Raw genomic sequence first — 21,625 nt, forward strand, 5'->3', positions numbered from 1 at the left:
CAGTCCACGCACATCCGCTATCTCCTTTTACCTTTTCGTTGCTGGAGGAAGAGTCCTGGACCTTAATTCTCCGCCTTTTCTTTTTCTGGTGATAGCTCCTTTGCTTGTCCTCTCCCTTCTTCTTGGAGGATCTGATTTGAATAATTTAGTGTTCAACTTATACAAGCAAGTCTTACACAAAACTGGTGAATGTTTACCACATCAAACATATAAAGTAATCAATGAGGCTTTTCTGTAAAGCAGCAAATATGAAACAATTTTGGTCATCTCAGGTAGAAACACACATTTTTATGATCTGAATCTATTCATGTTGAATATTGTAAGAACATTTGAAAATTATTTTTCACAGATCGAAATACAAAGGTTTTAAATATAATCTAACTCATTGCATTTAACTTGAGTATTCAATCATTTGAATACAAGTTTTTGGGAGAAACAGGACTTTTCAATTGGTCTCTCTTCACCTGGTCTTGCGCCGGGTTCCCTCCTTCTCTGAATCGCTGACCTCCTCACTCATGGCTGAGTCCTCACAACTGGTTTCCAAATTCTCAAAGTCAGAGTCTTCGGAGTCATCACTACCCACTGGAGACGGGTCAGGGGGATGAAAGGAAGAGGGAAAAATTGTAATTAAGGAGAGAAGAATCAAGAACAATCGCACACTAGGATGGTTCTTGGACGGAAATCTTTTGCTGATTATCATCATTTTACATGATGCAGCAGTTTCCCACAGACTAGAAAGCAATTTGTGGCGGGGGGGGGGGGGGGGGGGGGGGGGGGGGGGGGGGGGGGGGGGGGGGGGGGTTCATTCGTTACACAGCACTTTTTTTTTTTTCAATTAAATATATATGTATTAGCTATGTTGGATGCTGTCTTCCTCTCCTACTCTTTCTTCAATGCCTAACGAATCTCTTTCTCTCCCTGACCCAGACTTTATGCTTGAGCCACACTGGTTGAAGCCTGAAAATATTGTAAACAATTTCTGCATGTATGCAGGTACCAACGCTAGTGCTAAATAACTATTTAGCTGGTCGGCTCCATGACGACGGGTAAGTAGGGCTCGTGAGATTGCTCACCAAAAGAACGATGGGGAACCCACTTGTCTAGCAGATTACGACATGTTCGTAGGTACCTAGCGAAAAGTAACCTAAACTTTCCTAGACTTAGCTATGGTACTAATGCTGAAGGCTCGCTGACATCGCATAGCGTTGTTGCTAACGTGTGCTGATGTTGTGACGTTGTGACTGTGTGTATGTGAGAGACGCTTGAGCGACAGAGAGACGGAGGGAGAGCAAGGAAAGGAAATGCACCTGGACGAATACGCTGCATGTTTTAGATGGCGTAATAATAAAAAAATATCACAAAGAAATGCAATATGTGGCGGCCGGTGTTGATTCTGTGGCGCACCGGCACAAATTAGTCTATGTGTGGGATTGCATATAGGGCTGCAACTGTCGATAATTTTTTCGATTAATCGATGAATTGGATAAAAATTGGGCTCAAGTCGTTGGCGAGCACAACCATTGTTCTCTTTCATATATATTTATTATTTTCCCACCACTAAGGATCCCTCAATATTTGGACTACAAATATTGTGTGAAAATGTTTGTCTTGGTACCGATTGTGTTGATTTTATAGGGATTTACGTTCCGTTGCACGGTTTAGGCTGAAATTAGGTTTTTGTGGTGAAAAGTGCCTTGTGGCAGAAGGGACCTCAGTGCTAGCCTTATAGTCACAACGTCAGCACACGTTAGCAACGACCCTTAGATACGCCGTTCTAGTAAGACAGACAGCTATATTAGCGAGCCCTCTGCATTAGTACCATAGCTTAAAGTCTAGCTAACTAACAACTACACGTCGGTAGTGTGGGAATCGCAGCAGCTAACCAGTCAAAGCACGTACAATAATACAGGGCAACACCCCACAATTTCCCCAGAAAGCTACGGTACAATTTCCCCAGAAATGTTACCCTCTTTAGTTCAGTGTGAAATGCTCCCACACCTTGGATGACTTGGGTCGTACTGATTTATTTGCCTCCGCCGTGTGTTTCAGAACAACGTTACGGGTCTCTCCGATGGTCTTTCCTCTACCTCCGCTCTGCTCTTATTGAGTGGCGTAATAGTTGCGCGACACAACGAATCAATAATAAAATTCGTTGCCAATCAAACGTTATTGATTTTATCGATTCATTGTTGCAACCATAATTATAGTGCTTGTGGTACATCTATCGGAGACTATTCAATAAATATATGATTGGATATGGCCTACACTTGCATAACTGATTCTGTTACCACTACTCTGAAATGCAGGTGCGTTTATTTTCTTTTAATATTAAAATTTTTGTACAACCCACAAACGAACAGAACTTCTTGATAGCCCTATTTGGTTGCTGTTGATTCTGATCATTTCAGTGAGGAGACTGCTCCTAGGCTAATTTTAAGCATTTAAACAACATACATTATATGGCCGAAAGCATGTGGACACCTGATTATCTCACTTATATAAGCTTGTTGGACATCCCTTTACAAAAAGGTATTCATATGCAGTTGGGGCCTCTTTTGCTGCTATAACAGCTACCACTTATCTGGGAAGGCACAAGACACAAGGTTTTGGAGTATATATGTGGGATGTTTTGCTTATGTAGCCACAAGAGCATTAGGGGGGTTTGGCACTGATTTGGGGTGATTAGACCTGGCTTGCTGAGGGCATGAGCATTTTTCCCCAAAGATGTTTAGGTCAAGGATCAAGGGTCACATTTTTCCACACCAAACTCAAGAAAGCATGTCTGTATGGACCTTGCTTTGTGCATGGGGACATTATCAAGCAAAATTAACAACAGAGAATGTATTTCAGGGTTTTAAGCTAGAGCTCTTATTTTACTGGTGAAAATATTAATGCGAAAGCATAATGTGTCATTGAGTCATTGTGTACTTAAATCTTTATGAAAACAATTTGGGCAAGGTCATCTCCTGTTTCGGCCCCCATGCACAAAAAGAGGTTCTTACAAGGAAATTGGTTGTCTTTCGCAAGTCTAAACCCCCCAGCAGTCGGTTTCCATCGAAGGGGTAGATGCCGAGGTGATCTAGACCAGTGGTTCTCAACCCTGGTCCTCAAGTACCCCCTGTCCAGCACTTTGTACTTGCTCCAACACACCTGATTCAAATGAATGGTCGTTAACAGGCTTCTGCATAACTAGATAACGACCCATTCATTTGAATCAGGTGTGTTGAAGCAGGGGGTACTTGAGGACCAGGGTTGAGAACCACTGATCTAGACCTTGTAGTTGGGTGTCAAAATGGTTGTATTGCCCTCTGTTGGTTGGCCATGGCATGGCTATGACAATTTGACTTAACATGGTAATCCAGCCACACCATGGTTTCAAGGTGTGGACTATAGCTCTGCTTGAAGCCTAACTGGAATGTTGTTTTCTCAGTAATATTTTGTCTGACTAAAACCCATTACTCTATTATAGTATTAAAATATATCAAGACATACGTTTTAATAATGTATTGTGATACATATAAAGTGGACTGTTGTATCATGCCAAGTCTATGACAACTGACTCCAACTCAATCACATACCTTTCCGCCGGGTCTTCCTCTTTGTCTCCTTTTTCTTGCCTTTGGAAACAAGTTTCTCATCTCCTGACTCTCCTTCACTTAGAGACAGTTTGTGTTTAAGCAGACGGTGGCATCGGCCACCCTTTTTCACATCCACCTCAGAACCAGAGTCAGCATCATCCTCCTCATCTTCCTCTTCTAAAGTGTGAGCACAAGAAAACAAGGGAAAACCACTTATTGATAATCAAAAACAATTAAATATATTTCTGATAAACTCCAGAGCCAAATTAATCTTTGATGAACAAAACCATTCAAAAGCTTCAGTGGTACAATCTAGCTCACCTTCCTCATCCTCTTCTTTGGCCAACTTCTTTGACTTATTATCCTCATTGTCCAATTCTTCGTTCTCAGAGGAAGTCTCAGCTCCAGAAGAATAATTGGATTTGATCTGGGCCAGGAGCATCTTCTTGGCAATCCTTTGGTAGTTTGTTTAAGTATTTAATCAGAAACAGTCCAGCTGGACTAATCCCCAACTCCTGTCAACAAAGTCTAACTCATGGCAAGGTAAGTGGTTTAGTACTAGAAGTGCCAAGCTGTTTTCCCCTACTTATAGCGCTGTTAGGCTTCAAATTACACCTGTCTTCAGACAGGGACACTGTTACTGACATGTAATGGTCACTAGATGAAGCTTCTTGCGCTAAAGGCAAGGTTGGAAAATGAACTTGCCTTTGTCAATCAGTAATTTATTTCCGTGTTGTTGGTCAGTAATAATTTAATTAGAGCGTTTTTTGTTGTCTAGCCATTCAATCATTCAGCAAAAATTAAATTGACTGGCTAAAGGATGTCAAACACATTACAGGTTAAACTGCAATTTGTCTATAGTAGCCCAACATTATCAACATTATATAGTCAGCTGACAAGATTGCGTTGTTGTCCCCCGTCAAGTATAAACAAACACAAAGGGACATCATAAACATTCAATGGTCTAATTAGATCAAGTTATACAGGCAAACATGTAATGTCCTTAATTTATGTCAGGACATAGTCCAAGTATTGCAAAAATGAGAGCCACATAATTAGTTTGGAAATTGTAGGCTAGAGATTTACTTGACGTTAGCCTCTTGATAGTAAGCCTATTCAATTTAACGATTTTCGGAAAGACAAGCAGTGTAGCCTATAATAGGCAGTGGATAATATCATGTTGGTTGAGAATGTGTATTTTGGTTTTATGTAGATGGAGGGTTACGCAAGGGCAGCAGCACATATAAAATGAAAGTTGCATTTGATAAATCAAGTAGGCGGCCTATCTACTACAACTATCCTCATTAGCCTACGTTTTGTTCCCTTTACATCTACGGACTTAATAGATTAAATAAGCTAATTTTGTGCACTAACCACGCTTCTAGTAGGTAAAACTGGCTCAGCGCTTCTAGTGTTAAGAGATAGTTGAAAACATGGTCAAAGGTACGACTCTTCAGGGATCAGCATGAGCTAAATATGGTTATAATGGTTGCCATAAAAGTATTAATAAAGTTGAGGAATACAGAGGAGATTTAAGTTTGATGTGCTATTGTGGTGTTTTATATTGGTGTTGTAAAGGTGGGGGAAATTTTTGGGGTCTTCTTACACAACTCTTACCTGTTTTCGGGATCGTCATCATCATCGTCATCTCCCATTTGAATGTTATGGTTACCCTTTTCATCATCACCTATACAAGCAACAAATAAGTCAAAAGATTAAGGACCAAAGAATACAACAGTCCATACGCATCCATTCACTCAGTTGACTACTGACTCTCTGTTAACTTGGTAACTTTGACCTTGGTCAAATACTTTATCCATACTAAGATAAAAAGGTATTACTTTCCATAATTGTGGGCTCGAATAAAAGGTGGTACTTGGAGCTATCATATCCTATATCCAGATCCACCGTTATACCTGCTGAAAGCATAAACTCATCAGAAGGCTTTATCTGATTCATCAGTATTTATTGGGTTTGCTTGCCGATGGCAAGGCGCAACCTATATTCTCTCTCATATATATTTATTACTAGGTGTAGGGGTGGGCGATAGGGTCAAAATCTTCTATCACCGTATGAGTAATTTTATATCACGGTTACGTTATATATCACGGTATAGTAATATTTCTGGAAATATGTAAAACAAGACGTTACTGGCTATTATTTAGAGGCAACGACAGTACAAGCGTTCCAATTGGCTGATGCGTCATGCCATCCGCGTGGTGACCTACTCACAGCTCAATACGGATCCGTAATGCCCTCCGACAAATTTAAAAATTAGCGAAAGCGATCAGTCTGAGTTTTACTATCCTCGTTGAAGCTCGGTTGATACGTTAAAGCCTCAGTTTGATATTTCCCATCATGACCTCACTCAGTTAGTTGGTAGTTAGCCTTCACTAGCCATCATATATCAAGAATGCTAACAATGCCACCAGCGTAACACGAGCCATAAAACAACAAATCGAATTGGTTACCTGCAGAATAGGTCATCATACATAATTAATTAGACAGTTTTTCCGCTATGTTGATTGTGTGGCCCCCACGGCTAAATTTCTGCCGCCACGGCATAAGAAATACGGCTGTAAAAAATTTTTGGCTGTCTATCAGCAGTGATTTTTAGAATGCGTGCGTGTGTCCTGGAGAACTGTAAGTCGTATAACTTATGTTGTCAGTTCATTTAAGCCTGTTATTGTATTAGTCTATAGTTCTTGCAAATATAATTCAGTTAACTGGTGTTTTTTGTTGTTTGTATCCTTCCCTTGTTAGCGAAATTGCACACCTCGATTCGATGGATTTCTGCCCTTACTCACGTTTGTATTTTAGATGCATTATTATGCTCAAGTAGTTTAAAGGGCAGTTTTTTGGGGGTATTTCACACTGTTCCTTAAGGTCTCCGAATAGGGTATTTAACATTGGTTGGGTTGAAAATGGCCCGGGTGCTGTTCTATGCCCCCTGATAGATCCTCTGAAATGTTCCCGGGAAAAAACACTAACACTTTTATGGTATGCTCATTAACATTTTGATAAGCTGCGCGCTGATTGGTTGGTTTTCAACAAGTGAATCTGTGGAGCAAAAACACAACACGGCCAACAGCAGCACTCACTGAAACACCGAAGGTGGAGACTTGAAATAAAAATGCGCAAATAAATCTATTGTGTCTACACAACACTGTTTTCAACAGATTGACTACATATCATTTGAAATGATAACATTACTTGTTTCCACTTCTGTTGTTGAAGCAAACTGGATTGACTTAGGTGGGTAGAACGTTAGGCTACAGCTTAGCAACCAAACCATATCGTGATTCTACTCGGCTTCAGTTAGCTAGCTCTAGATATCTTGCTGAAAAATAACATGACAAAGATCTGGACAAACATCCAAAAACACAGGTTATTTATTTGAATGAAACACAGTCAGGAACACGAAACAATGTTAGCCCCATTGCCAATAAATTAGGCTAAATTATCACACATTCTACCTATGCTCTTGCGTTAGCAAGCTAAACTAATTTACATGCCTACAGTCTGGGTGTTACTAGTAACAGTTACTAGCAATGCTAACGTATCCTGTTAGCACCTGCCTTTCTTCAGTTCTTTCAAATAGATTATCTAGACAGACGTTAGCAATAAGCCAGACTGCGATTCGTTTTCTGGCAATTTTTTCGGAAGCTTCCCTTCTAATGCCGACTACAGCTAGTCTAGCGAGTCATTTGATGTGTGTAAAAACGTATTTAGCATTCTACCTGTCATGCTATATACAGGACACGTTAGCATTGCTAATAACTGTTAGCACAACATCATACTGTCCTTATAGCTTGCGGTTGCAATGAGCATACGGTTGGAACAGCACCTCTTTCCAGGTTCAGCTTCCTAGCAAATCCTGCTTAAAATTGTCCAAGGTTGTCAAAACTGTCTTGGTTGAAATGTTCAGAGCAAATGAATGATTGAGTGTCGAACTTCGCCGGGATCTTCTCATAAACAACAGCAGCCATGCCTGTCGAATGTTTGGCTCCTTGGGAAGACTGAGTGTTAGCCTTCCCTGTACAGCCTGGAACACAGCATTTACGACCGTGGTCCATTTTCAATTCCTTATAGGTAGCCTACACAGAGCAGCGCGCAGCTAAACTAGAATCGGAGATAGACGCTACCTCGGGCTGGTCTGGATGTTAATTTTGGGGCGACAAAGATACAGACCAGAGCCAAAAAGGGCGGTCCCCCGTCCTACGTCACACCGGTGGCTTTGTTGAAAATCTAGCGTTTTACAGCCAAATATTTTCTTTTTGAGATTTGCATAGGAAAGAGGTGTCAATGGACTTTGATATTCACTGTATGTTCATTTTACCCATCGAACTGTCGTTATTATACTTTGACAAGGTAAAATCGGTTTTGCAATCAATCGCCCCTTTAAATTAATAAATAGTGGGTATATTGTTATTATTTGCAACAGAATGCTTAGCCTATCAAGATCAAATGAAGCAGACAGTGTACATGCTTCCGAGTGGCCTAACTTAATCAATAGGCTAGGCTACTGACCATTTACAATAAGTTGTTATGTCAATTATTAACTGGCAGCATTTTATGCCATTTACAACATACTTTGAGTGAACAGTGTCTTTACGTAGCCTAACTTTATTTCTATAGGGGACATCGACGAAAATATGTGTAATATTAAATTAGCTATTGGACTATTACATTAACCGGCTCTGAAATATAGGGTTAGGGTTAGCACTTTTTTTTCGGCCGTGGTGGGGGAAGGGGGGTGTTCAGACAGACTTGCCCCCACTGCTAAAAAAAATCCTAGAGGAAACACCGTTAGCATCGGCATGAATGTGGTCCGCTTAGACAAAATACACTCCACATCAAAAATTCCGTCAGACCAACGCAAATATGCTTCAAGGTCAAACGAAAATAGCAACAACAACAAAAAAGTCGCTCTGGATAAGAGTGTCTGCTAAATGGCTACTAAATGACTAAATGTTATCAATAGCCTTTTTTGGAATGTAAATAAGGCGAGACGGCGAGCGGTATTACTCCAGTAAAGTATAGATACCCAAAATGTCTACTTAAGTAAGGTAACATAGTATTTGTCCTTTGTACCTGAAACCTTTGCAAATAACTTGGATATTTAGCTTAACCCTTGTGCTGCCTTCGGGTCACATGACCCAAAGGTTCATAACGAACCACCAATTTTACCCAATACAAAAACAAATAAAAATGATTTTCTTTTAACCTTCGCAATGTGGGAGGTCTAAGACAGCCCAACGGTTAAAAGAAAATGCTTCACTTTGTTTTAGTATGCGGTAAAGTTGTCACAATACGACGGTGGGTCACAATGACTGATGGGTCAGAATGACCGAAGATAACACAAGGGTTAAGCAGTACACAGTGTAGCTAGCTAATGTTTATTGAGCAAGTTTCAGAGAATTCTGAAAAGAAAACGAGGCTATACTTAAACAATAGAGTACGAGAGGCAGTAGTGTATCGTCAATAAAGTACGTGTTCAAGGGTGTTGTTAGGCCCGACGCGCAGCAGAGGGCCGGCACCTGCGACATTATAAATAGTTAATAAATAGTAAGCTGCCTTTCAGCACAAAATAGTTATCGCCAACAAACGTTGTGTATCGCATTTCAGTAGCCGAGAGAAAATAGTACTGTACGTGTGGCTGTTGCTATGCAACGGACAAGCAGCATTGTGAACATCACGTTTGTTAGCCTAGCTAGATTTCGCACCATCTCATTCATTCACATTGCTCATTTTATAAAAGTTGCCTTTAAAATAACAACATTGACAATGGGACACTTTCAATAAAATATTTAATTTAAACATTAGGCCTTAACATTCTAAATCAATCATGTTTCGTAGGCACTGGGTATATGCTATATATGCTGTAAACTAGTTACGAGTGACTTAAGACTCGATAGACTAACATTAGGCTGTTGTTATGGTTTGCTTATGTTGATTTGGATATCTCCATTAATTGTGCATCCGTGAAATACGTTTCTCATGTCCCCTTCGTCTCTGATGACATCGCTTCCGACCACTATTGCTCTCTTTGCTGGTGGCTCAGTGTTGGAAGTGCCTTCTCCAGTAAGGATATTACTCCAACTCTAACCCTAACGGTCGTGCAAAATCTAACCGTTATTTTGAGTGCGCACTAATATGGAACGCTCCCCTTTAAAGTAAATGTAAACAAGCATACAGTACTTTATGGTTCAATAAAGCACACCCAGTGACTCACTCTCAACCAATCAGAATGCTTGATTTCATCTACCCGTATTATTAAGTACTACTACGATCAGTAGCTGCCTGCCACCAATGCAGAGGCCGGATCATGTAATTATGTCCTGAAATAACTTGCGTTACTCCAACAAACAAATGCTTCATAACTAAAACGTTTTTACTTAACTGACAAAATTGACAACATGTAAAGAAACTCTTTCCTCGAAATATCGCCTACGTTTTCAATTTGAAGCAGTAAATCTAAAACTGTAGGAAATCTCCCATGGGGAGTCAGATGGCTGAGCTGTTAGGGAATAGGCCGATTAATCTGAAGGTTGCCGATTCCTGGCCGTGAAAAAATGACGTTGTGTCCTTGGGCAAGGCACTTCACCCTACTTGCCTCGGGGGAATGTCCTAGGGATGGGAAGATTCACCGGTTCGCATCGGTATAAAAGCTCACGATGCAATTGCCCGAATCAAAAGAGTGTGCACCAGATACAATGTGGGATGAAATCGCAATGCATCGTTTCCGGTGTTGGGAATAACGCGTTACAAAGTAACGAGTTACTGTAACTCCACTACTTTTGGCAGTAACTAGTAATGTAACTCATTACTTTTTTCAATTAAATAACGCAGTTACATAACTGAAATTTAAATGGGCTCGTTACTCGTTACTTTTTTCTTGCATAAATTTCCCAATTTCCTGTTTTTAATCCAATTTAAACAAGTTTACGGTGACGCAGTGTATGAATAAATCACTCCGCATTTTAGACCAGCCCACACAATGGCCTACAGTTCGGACCGTGCAAGCATTGTGTCATGGAAATATCAACATTATTTTTCCCTTGTCCAGATCAAGGATAAGAATATACTGGTTAGCTGTAGTTTGTGTGCAGGTGCGAGAACTCTATCCACTGCGAATAATAGTAATAATCTTCACAAGCACTTAGTAAAACAACACGCTTCTACAAAGCTAATCGCGAAAGAACCCAGAGCTAGCTCCGCTGGTCAAGCAGTTGGAGCCACTTCATCAATACAGCTGAGGCTTGATTTTAAACAGAGTATTTCCAGTCTCTAAGCCAGGCAGAACTAAACAGACTGATCCCCCAGGTATGTTGTCAAGACATGCGACCTATGTCAACCGTTGAGACCGTTGCCTTCAGGCAATTAATTAGCAACATACAATATTATAGAATCTGTGTGCGTTAATTTGATTTTAATTTAATAGAAGCAGGGAAATTAGAATTAATACAAACGTTACTTTCCATTGTAACTAATTACTTTACTATGCAGTAACTAGTAAAGTAATGCAGTTACTTCTGAAATAAGTAACTAGTAACTCTAACTAATTACAAATTTTCCAAATTTTTCATCTGTATAATCCGATGTATTTACAGAATCGTGTGTAAGCGAACACCTTTAGTATTTAGAAATGTAACAATTTTATATTTAGATACATACCTCCTCTCTAACTATTTCTTAAGCGCGCTCATCTCCACTGCTGTCAGTGGCCGATTTTCGTCAAGTCTCTCGGCCAAGTTTCGCGCGAGTTAGAGGCGTGTTCGGGCAAGTGTTACCATGGTGGTGGAAGAGTTACACGTTTCTACGAATTGCGATAAATCCAAGGTTTGGAAACACTTTAGATTTTACAAGAAAGATGGGCAATTTGATAAGACCCATGCAATTGGCAAGATATGTCGTGCTGCTATAAGTACACAGGCAGCACGGCTAATTTAGGTAGTCACCTAAAGAGGCTACATGGTATTTCTGTGGAGACTACTACCTCCCCCTCGGATTCAGCTATGGCTACAGTCAGTGGCTAGCTCAGCTCCACCGGTACCCCTAGCAAGAAAAGGAAGCTATTCTCCGAGAAACAAATCCCTGTTGTGTACGACAAAGTAAGACGAGAGATGGCTGAGTCATTGAGAAAAACCTTAAAGTAGGACGTACGAGTTCAATTTAGTGTCTGGTGTTATGACAGTGTTTAAAGCAACTTGTGACTGTCAGTAATAGTTTTCCCCTTTTTTTTTTTTTTACATTCAAAGAACACATACAACAGGAAAGAAGGACTGGTTTAAGGCAAGGTCCAGGCCTAATGTTATTTTATCTTTTGTAAGAAACTGTTTAATATGTGAAGTAAAACTTTCATTTGTTTAGTTAATTGATGATTTGCTGTCTGACAAAGAATTAAATCATTATGTACCATATTGAATTGCATCCATTGAATCGCATCATGTTGAATCGCACTGCATCGCAATAGGGGTGAATCGTATCGCATTAGTAGTTGCTTTTATGTATCTTTAATGTATCGGATCGTTGGCTGTGCATCTAGGTGTATCGCATCATTCTCAGTGATGGAGATGCACATCCCTAGAATGTCCCTGTACTTACTGCAAGTCGCTCTGGATAAGAGCGTCTGCTAAATGACTAATTGTAATGTTAATGTATCCTCTCTGGCTCCGCTTAGGCAAAAGATGGATGACGATACCTTAATTATTCACGGCCTGATACCCCTTCACCAATTAGATGTGCTGTTAGCTTATGTTGTCATGAGTATATGACAGTTTTCATAAACAAAATCGGTGATTGGACAGTGAGGCAGGAACCATGGGGATTTAAGATCCCATATTTGAATGGTCTGGCTATTAAGGGTTAAACGTAAATATTAGAGCTGTCAAACGATTAAAATATTTAATCGCGATTAATTGCATTAATGTCATAGTTAACTCGCAATGAATCTCAATTAATCGCACATTTGTATCTATTTTAAATGTCCCTTGATTTCTTTTTCCAAATTGTAATGCTCTTATCGACATGGAAAAGTAGTTCGGATTGCTTTGTGCAAATGTTTTTTTTTTAAATTGAAAACAACATTGCAATCGCCTGGCTTTGACGAGCAGGCGGAGAATTTGCATCAGCTGTGTGCTTGGCTGTGTGCCATCAAAATTCTATTTTCGACTCCACGACGTGCTGCGATGATAGCTCATTCCCTCCGGCTCAGTTCACAACGACAGAACATACTGATCACTTTGGTCTTGTCAATGGAACCATTTGGCAACCTTTTAAAAGTAAACTTTCCATTCAGAATCTTATTGGCATCCATTTCGGCGTCTGGCGCTGGCAATCAACTCAAAACATAACGTTAGCCTCCTACCAGAGAATGTCTAATATCCGTAAAAGGGCTCTGCTACGACTGTTTAGCCGGCTCGCAAGCCCAAACAAGTGTGTGTGGCGTGCCTGTTGTTTTGTTTCCGGTCTAGCTAGATCCGGTGTGGTATTGTAGTTTTTCTAACGTCAGTGGTTGTTGCAACAGAATGTGAAAAAAAACTACAAAGTTTGCTAGGTCAAAAAGAGCGTTAATCGCGCGATAAAAAAATTGACGCCGTTAATTTGGGTTTGCGTTAACGCCGTTAATAACGCGTTAAACTGACAACACTAGTAAATATACATCCCAAACACCAACATTTTTGCAAACTATGTCATCTAAAAGCCTCTGTAAAATGTGTTAATGCTGTTGTGCCCTCTCCTTTCGTATGCCTCAGTACATTTGCAGTATGCTGCAAACCATAAAGTACATGAACGGTGATGGTTGCAAATTGGTTTTTGGTGATCCAAGATGATCCCGCTGTCATCTGCCTCACACCCCATTACTTATATATAAGTATTTACATACATGGCTCTTTTCATTTTTTTTGTGACAACACTAGTTGAGAAACATTCAAACACCTTTGGTTGAGAGAATCTCCTTTTGCTCTATAATATAGTAGCAGACAGGATATCGCCAATGTTAGTTTCCACCTTTTATTCTAGCAAAAAAAAACACTTGTAAACTGAAACACTAAGAGCTGACCAACATTGCTAGTTAGCTAGGTGCACATAGCATGGATCTTATGAATAAGTGTGTGGTAATTGTTTGCAGCTACTACAGCTTTGCCCAAAGTAAACAATGTCTAAGACAAAGGCAAATACAACACAATTGAATGCTGAATTGCACAAGTCTGTTGTCTGCTTTTTCCATTTAGTTGTCAAACTGACCTGAGGACTGGTGAAAGGGGTCTCCTCCTGTGGCCATGCTCTCCTCCACAATGGGCTTGATCTCCTGCTGGTCCCCACTCTCCTCCCCTGACACCCCTCCCTTTGCCTTAGGTTCCTCCATGTCCTCACTGGAGGAGGAAGAATCTTCTTGCTTGGTATCTACTTTGACTCCTCTTTTTGATTTGCGCTTGCTCTCATACGACCTCCTTCTGTCACCAGCTTTGGCTTCTTCCTTATTGTCATCCTTTGTTTTTTGTTCTTCCTTCTTCTTGGCCTGGCCAAACGTCCTCTTTCCCTTGCCTAAGCTCTTCATTGTCACCTCGAAGTCAGTGTCTTCAGAGGATTCAGACCTGTTCTGCTTCTTCTTATTGGACTTTTTGGCAGCCATTGACGTTGTCTTGTATTTGTCAACTGACTCTGAGTCAATGGACACAAGTTTCCGTTTAGGAGTTTTATTTTCTTTTTCTTGTGCAGTTGATGTCTTGTTAAGCTTGAACAAGCACTTCTTCAAACTCCTGCCAGCACATTCATCCTTTGCAACTCCTTGGTTCTCGTCTGAGCTCTGATCCGCTGCCACTGTTTTAAGGAGGATCTCAGGGACTTCATCTGAATCAGAGTCTTCTGCCTTGAGCTCTGCGGAGGCTTTGGTGCCCATGCTTGAATTATCCCCTTCTTCAGCCTTCAAATTTGTATTTCTCTTGGAGGCTCTGGTTTTGCTTTGCCCTTCAGACTCTTCAAAGTCACTGTTGTTATCCTTTAAGGTGTCGGTCTCAATCTTACCATCTGCTAGCTTCCTCAAGGGCGTGGTCTTCACTCTGGATGACCTCCGGTTGAGGCAGGGTTTACTCTCTACATTGCATTGCTGGTCTAAGTCTCCTGTGCCATCTTCTTCCATTTCTTCTTCCTCTTTCACTTCCTCTTCCTTCAGCCCCTCATCCATGTCCTCACTCTTGGACCCACAAGTGGTAACCACAGGAACAGGCGTAAGTTTAACAATTAGGTTCTTCACCCTAGGAGGAGGCATTTTGGAGTCTAGTGATCTTCTGGTGAACTTGAGGGTCTTGTCTTCATTATCTGTGCTGTTGTTCCCCTGAGACAGCATTGTTGTATCCGAGAGGCTCTCCACCATCTGGAAGAGTTCATCAGGAACAGATGGAGGGACAGAGACAATGTCCTTATCCAGGGACAACTCATCAGCCGATGCAGCACCTTCATCACAATTAGCCTCTTCTGTCTCAGATTTCACCTTTGGCTGATGTTTGGCTTTATTGGCGTCTGTATTGGTCTCAGACCCCTGTGGTGATGTAGTGGGGATGTCATTCAAATCCTTCTGGGCTGACTGTCTGTCTTCCTCTAGTTCAGCCTCCTCCACCTCGGTATGTTCATTTACCTTATGGACAGTCAAGTCAGAGCTGCCATGTGTTTGGTCAGACTCAACAATCTTTTCACTGCTTGTCCTGTTTGGTATAGCATTGCCTTCTCCATTCTGTATCAGTTGCTTCAAGAACTCAGGCTCCAAAGCCACCTCCAAGGCAAAGTGGGCCTTCTTCAAATCAGTCAGTACAGACTTGAAGGCCTTCAAATGCCTGTGCCTGACTGCGCTGTCGACCTGCTTTTCCTCTGTTGCCTGTTGGATAAATTTTATAAATGTGCTATTTAATCCAGCGGTAGTTTCCACAAGACTCTTAGCTTTCTTCAAAAGCTCTTTGGGAACCTGTATCTTCTTGTAGGAGAATGTCAAAGTTCCTGAGCCATCCAAGTGCTCCTTCCCGTTCACCATCGGCTTGTGATATTTGAGCTCTCTGTGACGCTTTTTGTCCCCTTCACCTTTCTTGTCCTTCCTCCCATGCCTACTCCACAGCTGACCTACGTTGCTTATGAGGCGTTGGCAGTTAGAAACCAGGTCCAGGAGGGGGTCAGCGGTGCATATGTAACAATGCCATTTCTTTTTCTCATCTGTGATGATGGACAGTTCCTTCCTGCCTAGGTTGCGCAGGATGCACTTCTTACAGAAAGCGTTGTTGCAAAAGTCACAGCAGATCAGGTTCCCCCCTTCAGCACACCACCTGGATATGTGGGAACACAGACGCATACAGTAATAAGACTGTAAGAAATGCAAACTGTGACTAAGGACTCTTGTTTAGGGATGGCACAATGTAGGCGGTAGCGCTAAAGCAGACAATATCACAATTTAGTTGGGCACAAGGTGGGTTTTTTCTCTCGTCTTGCCATGTTTGCTAATTTGACAGCTTGTAATGGCATCACTTATGCCAAAGTGGGCGTAGGTCACGCAATGGAGTGTTCGTCAAAATCAGGTGAAGCTGTGCTAGTTTGGTGTCAAATAAAACCAACATTGGGGATAGCATCTGTCTCGTCAGACCACGTCTTAACGCTTTATTCCATTGTTCTGTGTTAGTTTCTGTATGTAGTTCAGTATGTCATGCTGGCTTATTAAGAGAATAATTTTACTAATTTTTACTGTCATTAACCTTTTTTATCACAAAACAAAATATATGCATGTGTATGATTGACACATTCTTCCTTGGAGAAGCTTTCCTGTCTCAGCCGGTGAAAGAGGCGTGCTACTTTTAAGGAAAATGAGGGGTGCTTCTTTGATGGCTAGAACTGAAGTCCACACCCCTCATTTAGATTATTTTAAAATTTCAATAATTTTTACAACTGTGCGCCATTGCGCCCAATACCGTAAAAAGGTATTGGCCATACCTTAGATTCACTTGTGCTGTGAACTTGTGCCATGAACCAGAAATTACGGCCCTGAGAGCTTCTTGCTCAATCTTTGCTGAACATCTGAGATTTGTTATTTCTTACCTGCATTGCTCATCCATGCCATCCGTGTCTCTGCTGATGTCATCGCTTGTGTAATACTTGTAGCATGACTGGAGTAGAGGAATAATGGATTTTTTTTCTTAGGCATACATCAACATCAGGAATGCAACAAAAAAACAATACAATACAAAAACAATAATCTCTTATTATTAGTTTTTTTGATGAATAACCATGCATTTTTTCATTTTCCCACACAGCCATCTCTCTAATGTTGCAAGAAGCTTAGCCCAAACCTGATTACCTTGCAAATGAGCACTTTAAGCATGGGGTGCTCATAGACAGAGTTGCGCTGGAAATGGTTCACTTGCTGTCCGCAGGCAGTACAATTTACTCTCTCCTGTAAGGATTCGTCTGTGAGTGCAAAAAGAGCAATGGTGTGAAAATTGCCAGTGGCACCATAGCTGATACTTGAAAATTAACACAAGGTTTCAAGTGCAAAATACATCTGTTACTCGCTACTTCCTGCCATAATACAAGATAAATGACAACTACTACTATTAAAAACTCAAATGCCTTAATTAACTGCCGGGGATCTGTCTATGGGTAGTTGACAAATAAGGGTGAAACAGATTTTTTTTTTTTTTTTTATAAAGTTCTCATGAGGATTACAGTTGTATGAAATTATAATGTTCAAATGCTGAATTTTTTTAAACTGTTAGTGTTCCATAGTTTTTTTTTCATAATTTTTGAAGCTTTTCTTATAGCTTCAGCCACAATTTGTCCTGCGGTGTGACATGTCACTATGACAAAATTAAAATATTTTACTATTATTGATTTCAAGTACAGCTTAGGTATGTTTAAAGTTTAAGAAGTACTCTTTCAGAATGTTCATAAAAATTCTGCATATGATTATTTTTCACAGCTGTTTTTTTATTTGATTATTCACTTGTGCCATCTTTTATCACTCACTCTAGTGGAAATATTCTATAAACAGACAAAAAAAAACTAATATATATGTCTGCTTTCTTTTTGATAGTTAAATTATGCAATATTTTCATATGTACATAATAATAAAAGTTAGTTAAGATTAGGAAAAGTAATTTAATTGTATTTAAAGTGATGTCACACCACAGGAAGAGATGAGACATTGTATGAACTTTATAGGTCAAATGTATTTTTGTAACAAACAAATCCATTTGCATTTTTGACTTAACATCTGTCAACAACAAGACATACTGAATAATCAACATATTAGAGGCATCAGTCGTCACAAAGAAGAAGACAAAACATATCTTATTTCTCAGTAGAATGTCATTGAAATCATGTTAGAAAAAGTTATGTGTTGAACATGATCCAATCGAGTTGGTCCAATTTTGCCACTCTACCACAGGGCTCAGGCTCAGATATCCCCCCAATTATGTTGGTACGAGAGTAATAGATGCGATCATCTTTGTCAGGCCACTGGAAAGTATTCTTCTGTCCACGCTGAACCATATAATTCACCTGTATTTCCTCTCCCTGAATATCTGAGATTTGGCCAACATATCGCTTCTCATCATATTTGAAAATGATGAACTTTCCCACCTCCAACACGTTTTGGTCACCATCATCTTGGGAGGGAGGGACTGTGCTCACCTCTTGACCTGGACTGTCAGTGGTCATTGTGACTTGTTTGACGTTAAAGCAGTCACACACTTTGGGATAGTTGCAGAAGCAACTGACTTCCCTGTGAAATATTTCCCCCGGTGTAGTAGTGAAAATCTGGTGTGTGCCCAGTATACCCTTCACAACTGGTAGGACAGGAGGGAGCAGGGTGTCAAATTCAGCAATGTCCTTTTCCTCTATCCATTTAATTTGGATTTTCATCTCATCTTTGCTGGACAAAAAGTCAAACAGTGCCTCAGCAGTTTGTAGATCATGTCCCCTTAGCACAACCTGGTCTGCCATCCGCTTCACACAAGCTCTGATCCCATCAGGAGCCCCTTTCCGTGACTTCTTTCACTGTAATTCCATGTTACACTCTGGAACCCCCAGGTAAATGGCACAGTGCTCATCAGGAAACAGTTGGTCTTATTGCGGTACTGCGTCACAGGACCATCCCTGATTACATGGAATGACTCAAACGGTGAGCCATGCTGGATCTGGAGGTCCTCAATGACTGGCTGTAAGTGAGCCCACACAGCACGCTCATCGTGCCTCAGAGACTTTGATATGGTTGCAAAGCTCTGAGTGGCCGTTTTGGTGTATGCTACAACTGTATGGAGGGTAACCTGGCTCCTACTTCCACCAAAGTGAAAAGCTTGTATCTCAGTATTGAGTTTACAAGCATAGTTTTCAGAGAAATCTATATGTAAAGCTAAGTCGTTCTCCTGCAAATTTCCCTTCAACTCTTATTTTCCGTGATTGGTGCATCCAGTTAAACTGGTGGGATGCTATCGACTCCAAGGCATGTTGGAAGGCCTCTTCAAGTTGTTCCACTCACCCCTTTCTTCACCCAGTTTTTGTACACCTTGTCACCCACATTCACATCTTCTCGCTGCCACTGCTCCCACCTTGCCAATTCAGAGGTATGTTGAGCTGCACCTCATCAAAACAGCAGTTTGTGCACAGCCTCTTCATACACTGCTGATCTTGAGCATTGCACGTGATCTCAGACAGAAGATGGGAAAGGCTCTTGGTTGCGATCAGGCCTTTACGTACCAAACACTATGAGAAGATGCATGTTCTCATGCTGATAACACGCACAAGTATTCCTGTCTGTGGGTCTGGCCTCTGTGATGTGCTTGGGCCTGTACCTCACAAACTGATGGTATGACATCTGATGCACCAAGGTGCATTCCTGGCTGAATTTGGTGTGGAGCTCCAATAATGTGTTGGTCAGAACACGCCGCTGCATTTTTTTTTTCCGCCCTACTGTATCCTTTTTTCCCCGCCAAGAGCCTACTGTTTTCATCTCTGGTTAGAAAATGAATAACTTTGTTTTTTTTCTGTAGCAGGTCTGGTGCTGGATTGATGGGCAAGATTCCTTACTTTTGCCCCAGCGATGCTTTTGGACCCTCATTTTGCTGTTCACTTTTCTTATGCCATCCAGCTCTGATTTAAGCGTCATGTTCTCTTTTTCCAGCTTCTTAACTTTGGCTCTCAATTTGGCTTGACACACTGTTTTCTTCCGCCTATTGCTTGGTGGATGGGCTAAGGGAAGGTTATGGCTGATTGTTGACAGAATTGAAGGACTTGGAATGGGAGATAGAGAAGGAGAACCATGCACAGGAAAACCATGGACAAGTCCTTCAGGGGGAGTCATGTCTAAAATAGCTGCCAGATCCTTCTTTTTCTTCCTGCTCTTTGCCTTTGTCTGCCTCCATTCTTCACGACGCTTTTCTTTTTTTTGTTTTGGGAGGCAACTTATATTTCTTGGTGGAATTTCTCCCTTAGCTTTCTTTTCTTGATATCTGTTGATAAACCAGAGTCAGTTGTTGCACAGTTTCTACAAAAGTGTACATTTTAAAGAAAGCCTCAACTCCCTTTCCCTATTATCAGCTTATTTACTTTCTTATTCTCTCCCTAAGGATCTTCTCACGCCTGGCTTCTTCCTGGTTTAACCTTTCCTTTAACCGGTACTGCCTAGTCCTTTCTTTGCTCATTCTTTGCTCATGCTATAAAAATCAACAAAAAAAACTTTAATGTGATTGTTAACATTCCACATACAATAAATGATTATGTCACATTGACTCAAATACCTAATATATATAACATTTAAAGAATAACAGATAAAGACCAAACAAGACATCAAACTTATTTATGTCACACCAGAGGACAGAGTAGTCACACCACAGGACAGGGCCGTCACACCGCAGGACATTTTCATCGTTATGGCTATTTTGAGTCATTGCTATACAAGACTGACCTTAGCTATTATGCTAACTGAATAATTACACTGTTTTAACCTTAATATGTTTAATTAAAAATATATTTTTTACACATTTTGAACTACAGCTGTCACACTACAAAAAATGACACATACATTGTCTGACAGAAACTGTGAAATTTATGAAATTAATCAGAGGTAAACGCTCACCTTTTAACCTTCACTGTACATTCCAACATCTGGGGGGCTTCCTGGTAGGGGGGGTTGACTAAGGACCCCTATAGTTGTCCATGTAACTGCCGTTTCAAAAATCGGATTTGCCATGTCACGCCACAGGACACCATTTGTGTTACGAAAGTTATTTAGCTGTAAATACTAATTTACTAGTTTTGCGCATATTAAAACCTAATATTAATAATGTAAATATATACAATATAATGCCAAGGCAGTTATTAGCTGCTCCAGATATTTCTGTTTTATTTTGTTCATATGTAAGTTTAATGCTTCACCTATGTTACGGTCACACCGCAGGACGTTATGCGTATTCACCTTAAAATATAATCAAAACATAACAGATATTTCATACAAAATTACAGTTTGAAACAAAGAACCATAGTATGCTTCACTACCATGTGTTGTTTAAGTGGAAAAATGCATCTAAATAAACATTCACACTTAATTACAGAAAAATCATGTGTCATGTCATCTACCCCTATATGCTGCAGTGTTTCCCACAGAATTAGATTCTATTTGTGGTGGTAGGCAGGGGCGGAGCCAGATGTTCTAAACATTAGGGGCTTAGCCCAAACCTAGGTCAAAGTATCGTTTTGATGTGGGTGTAGATAGGGGCGTCAACAAGTAATGCGAGCGTGCAAGTAGGGATGTCACGAGAACCGATACTTACGATACCTTTCGATGCTAAAATAACAAAACACAGACGATGCCCATTTTTTTGAAGCACCGTGAGCGCCGATGCCAGATGTTAGCATCGGTGCAGCGCCTCTTCTGGAACTGATGGGGGCAGTATTCAAGAGTGTTCCAGTCGACGTTTACATTCAGAAAACCAAGATGGCAACTGCAGCCGCAGCAATCGCCCCACCTCGTCTTGTTTACAACAAAGGCACAAAAAGTCGTGTTTGGA

At 40.7% G+C, this 21,625-nt stretch overlaps 1 protein-coding gene across 4 annotated transcripts in view; it reads right to left on the bottom strand.

The window, feature by feature from the left end:
* The window catches only part of atrx (ATRX chromatin remodeler), a 98,677-nt gene that overhangs the window by 66,098 nt on the left and 10,954 nt on the right, over window positions 1-21,625 (bottom strand). For all 4 annotated transcript variants that reach the window (XM_047017770.1, XM_047017773.1, XM_047017774.1 and 1 more), the window contains exons 5-12: window positions 16,918-17,027; window positions 16,659-16,726; window positions 13,830-15,895; window positions 5,196-5,265; window positions 3,900-4,033; window positions 3,579-3,755; window positions 465-582; window positions 32-131 (exon numbers count right to left, since the gene is read on the bottom strand). In XM_047017770.1, coding sequence (XP_046873726.1) covers window positions 32-131; window positions 465-582; window positions 3,579-3,755; window positions 3,900-4,033; window positions 5,196-5,265; window positions 13,830-15,895; window positions 16,659-16,726; window positions 16,918-17,027 — 2,843 coding nt within the window. The remainder of the gene's footprint in view (window positions 1-31; window positions 132-464; window positions 583-3,578; window positions 3,756-3,899; window positions 4,034-5,195; window positions 5,266-13,829; window positions 15,896-16,658; window positions 16,727-16,917; window positions 17,028-21,625) is intronic.

Source organism: Hypomesus transpacificus, unplaced genomic scaffold (assembly GCF_021917145.1).
Source record: "Hypomesus transpacificus isolate Combined female unplaced genomic scaffold, fHypTra1 scaffold_64, whole genome shotgun sequence".
Classification (NCBI taxonomy): domain Eukaryota; kingdom Metazoa; phylum Chordata; class Actinopteri; order Osmeriformes; family Osmeridae; genus Hypomesus; species Hypomesus transpacificus.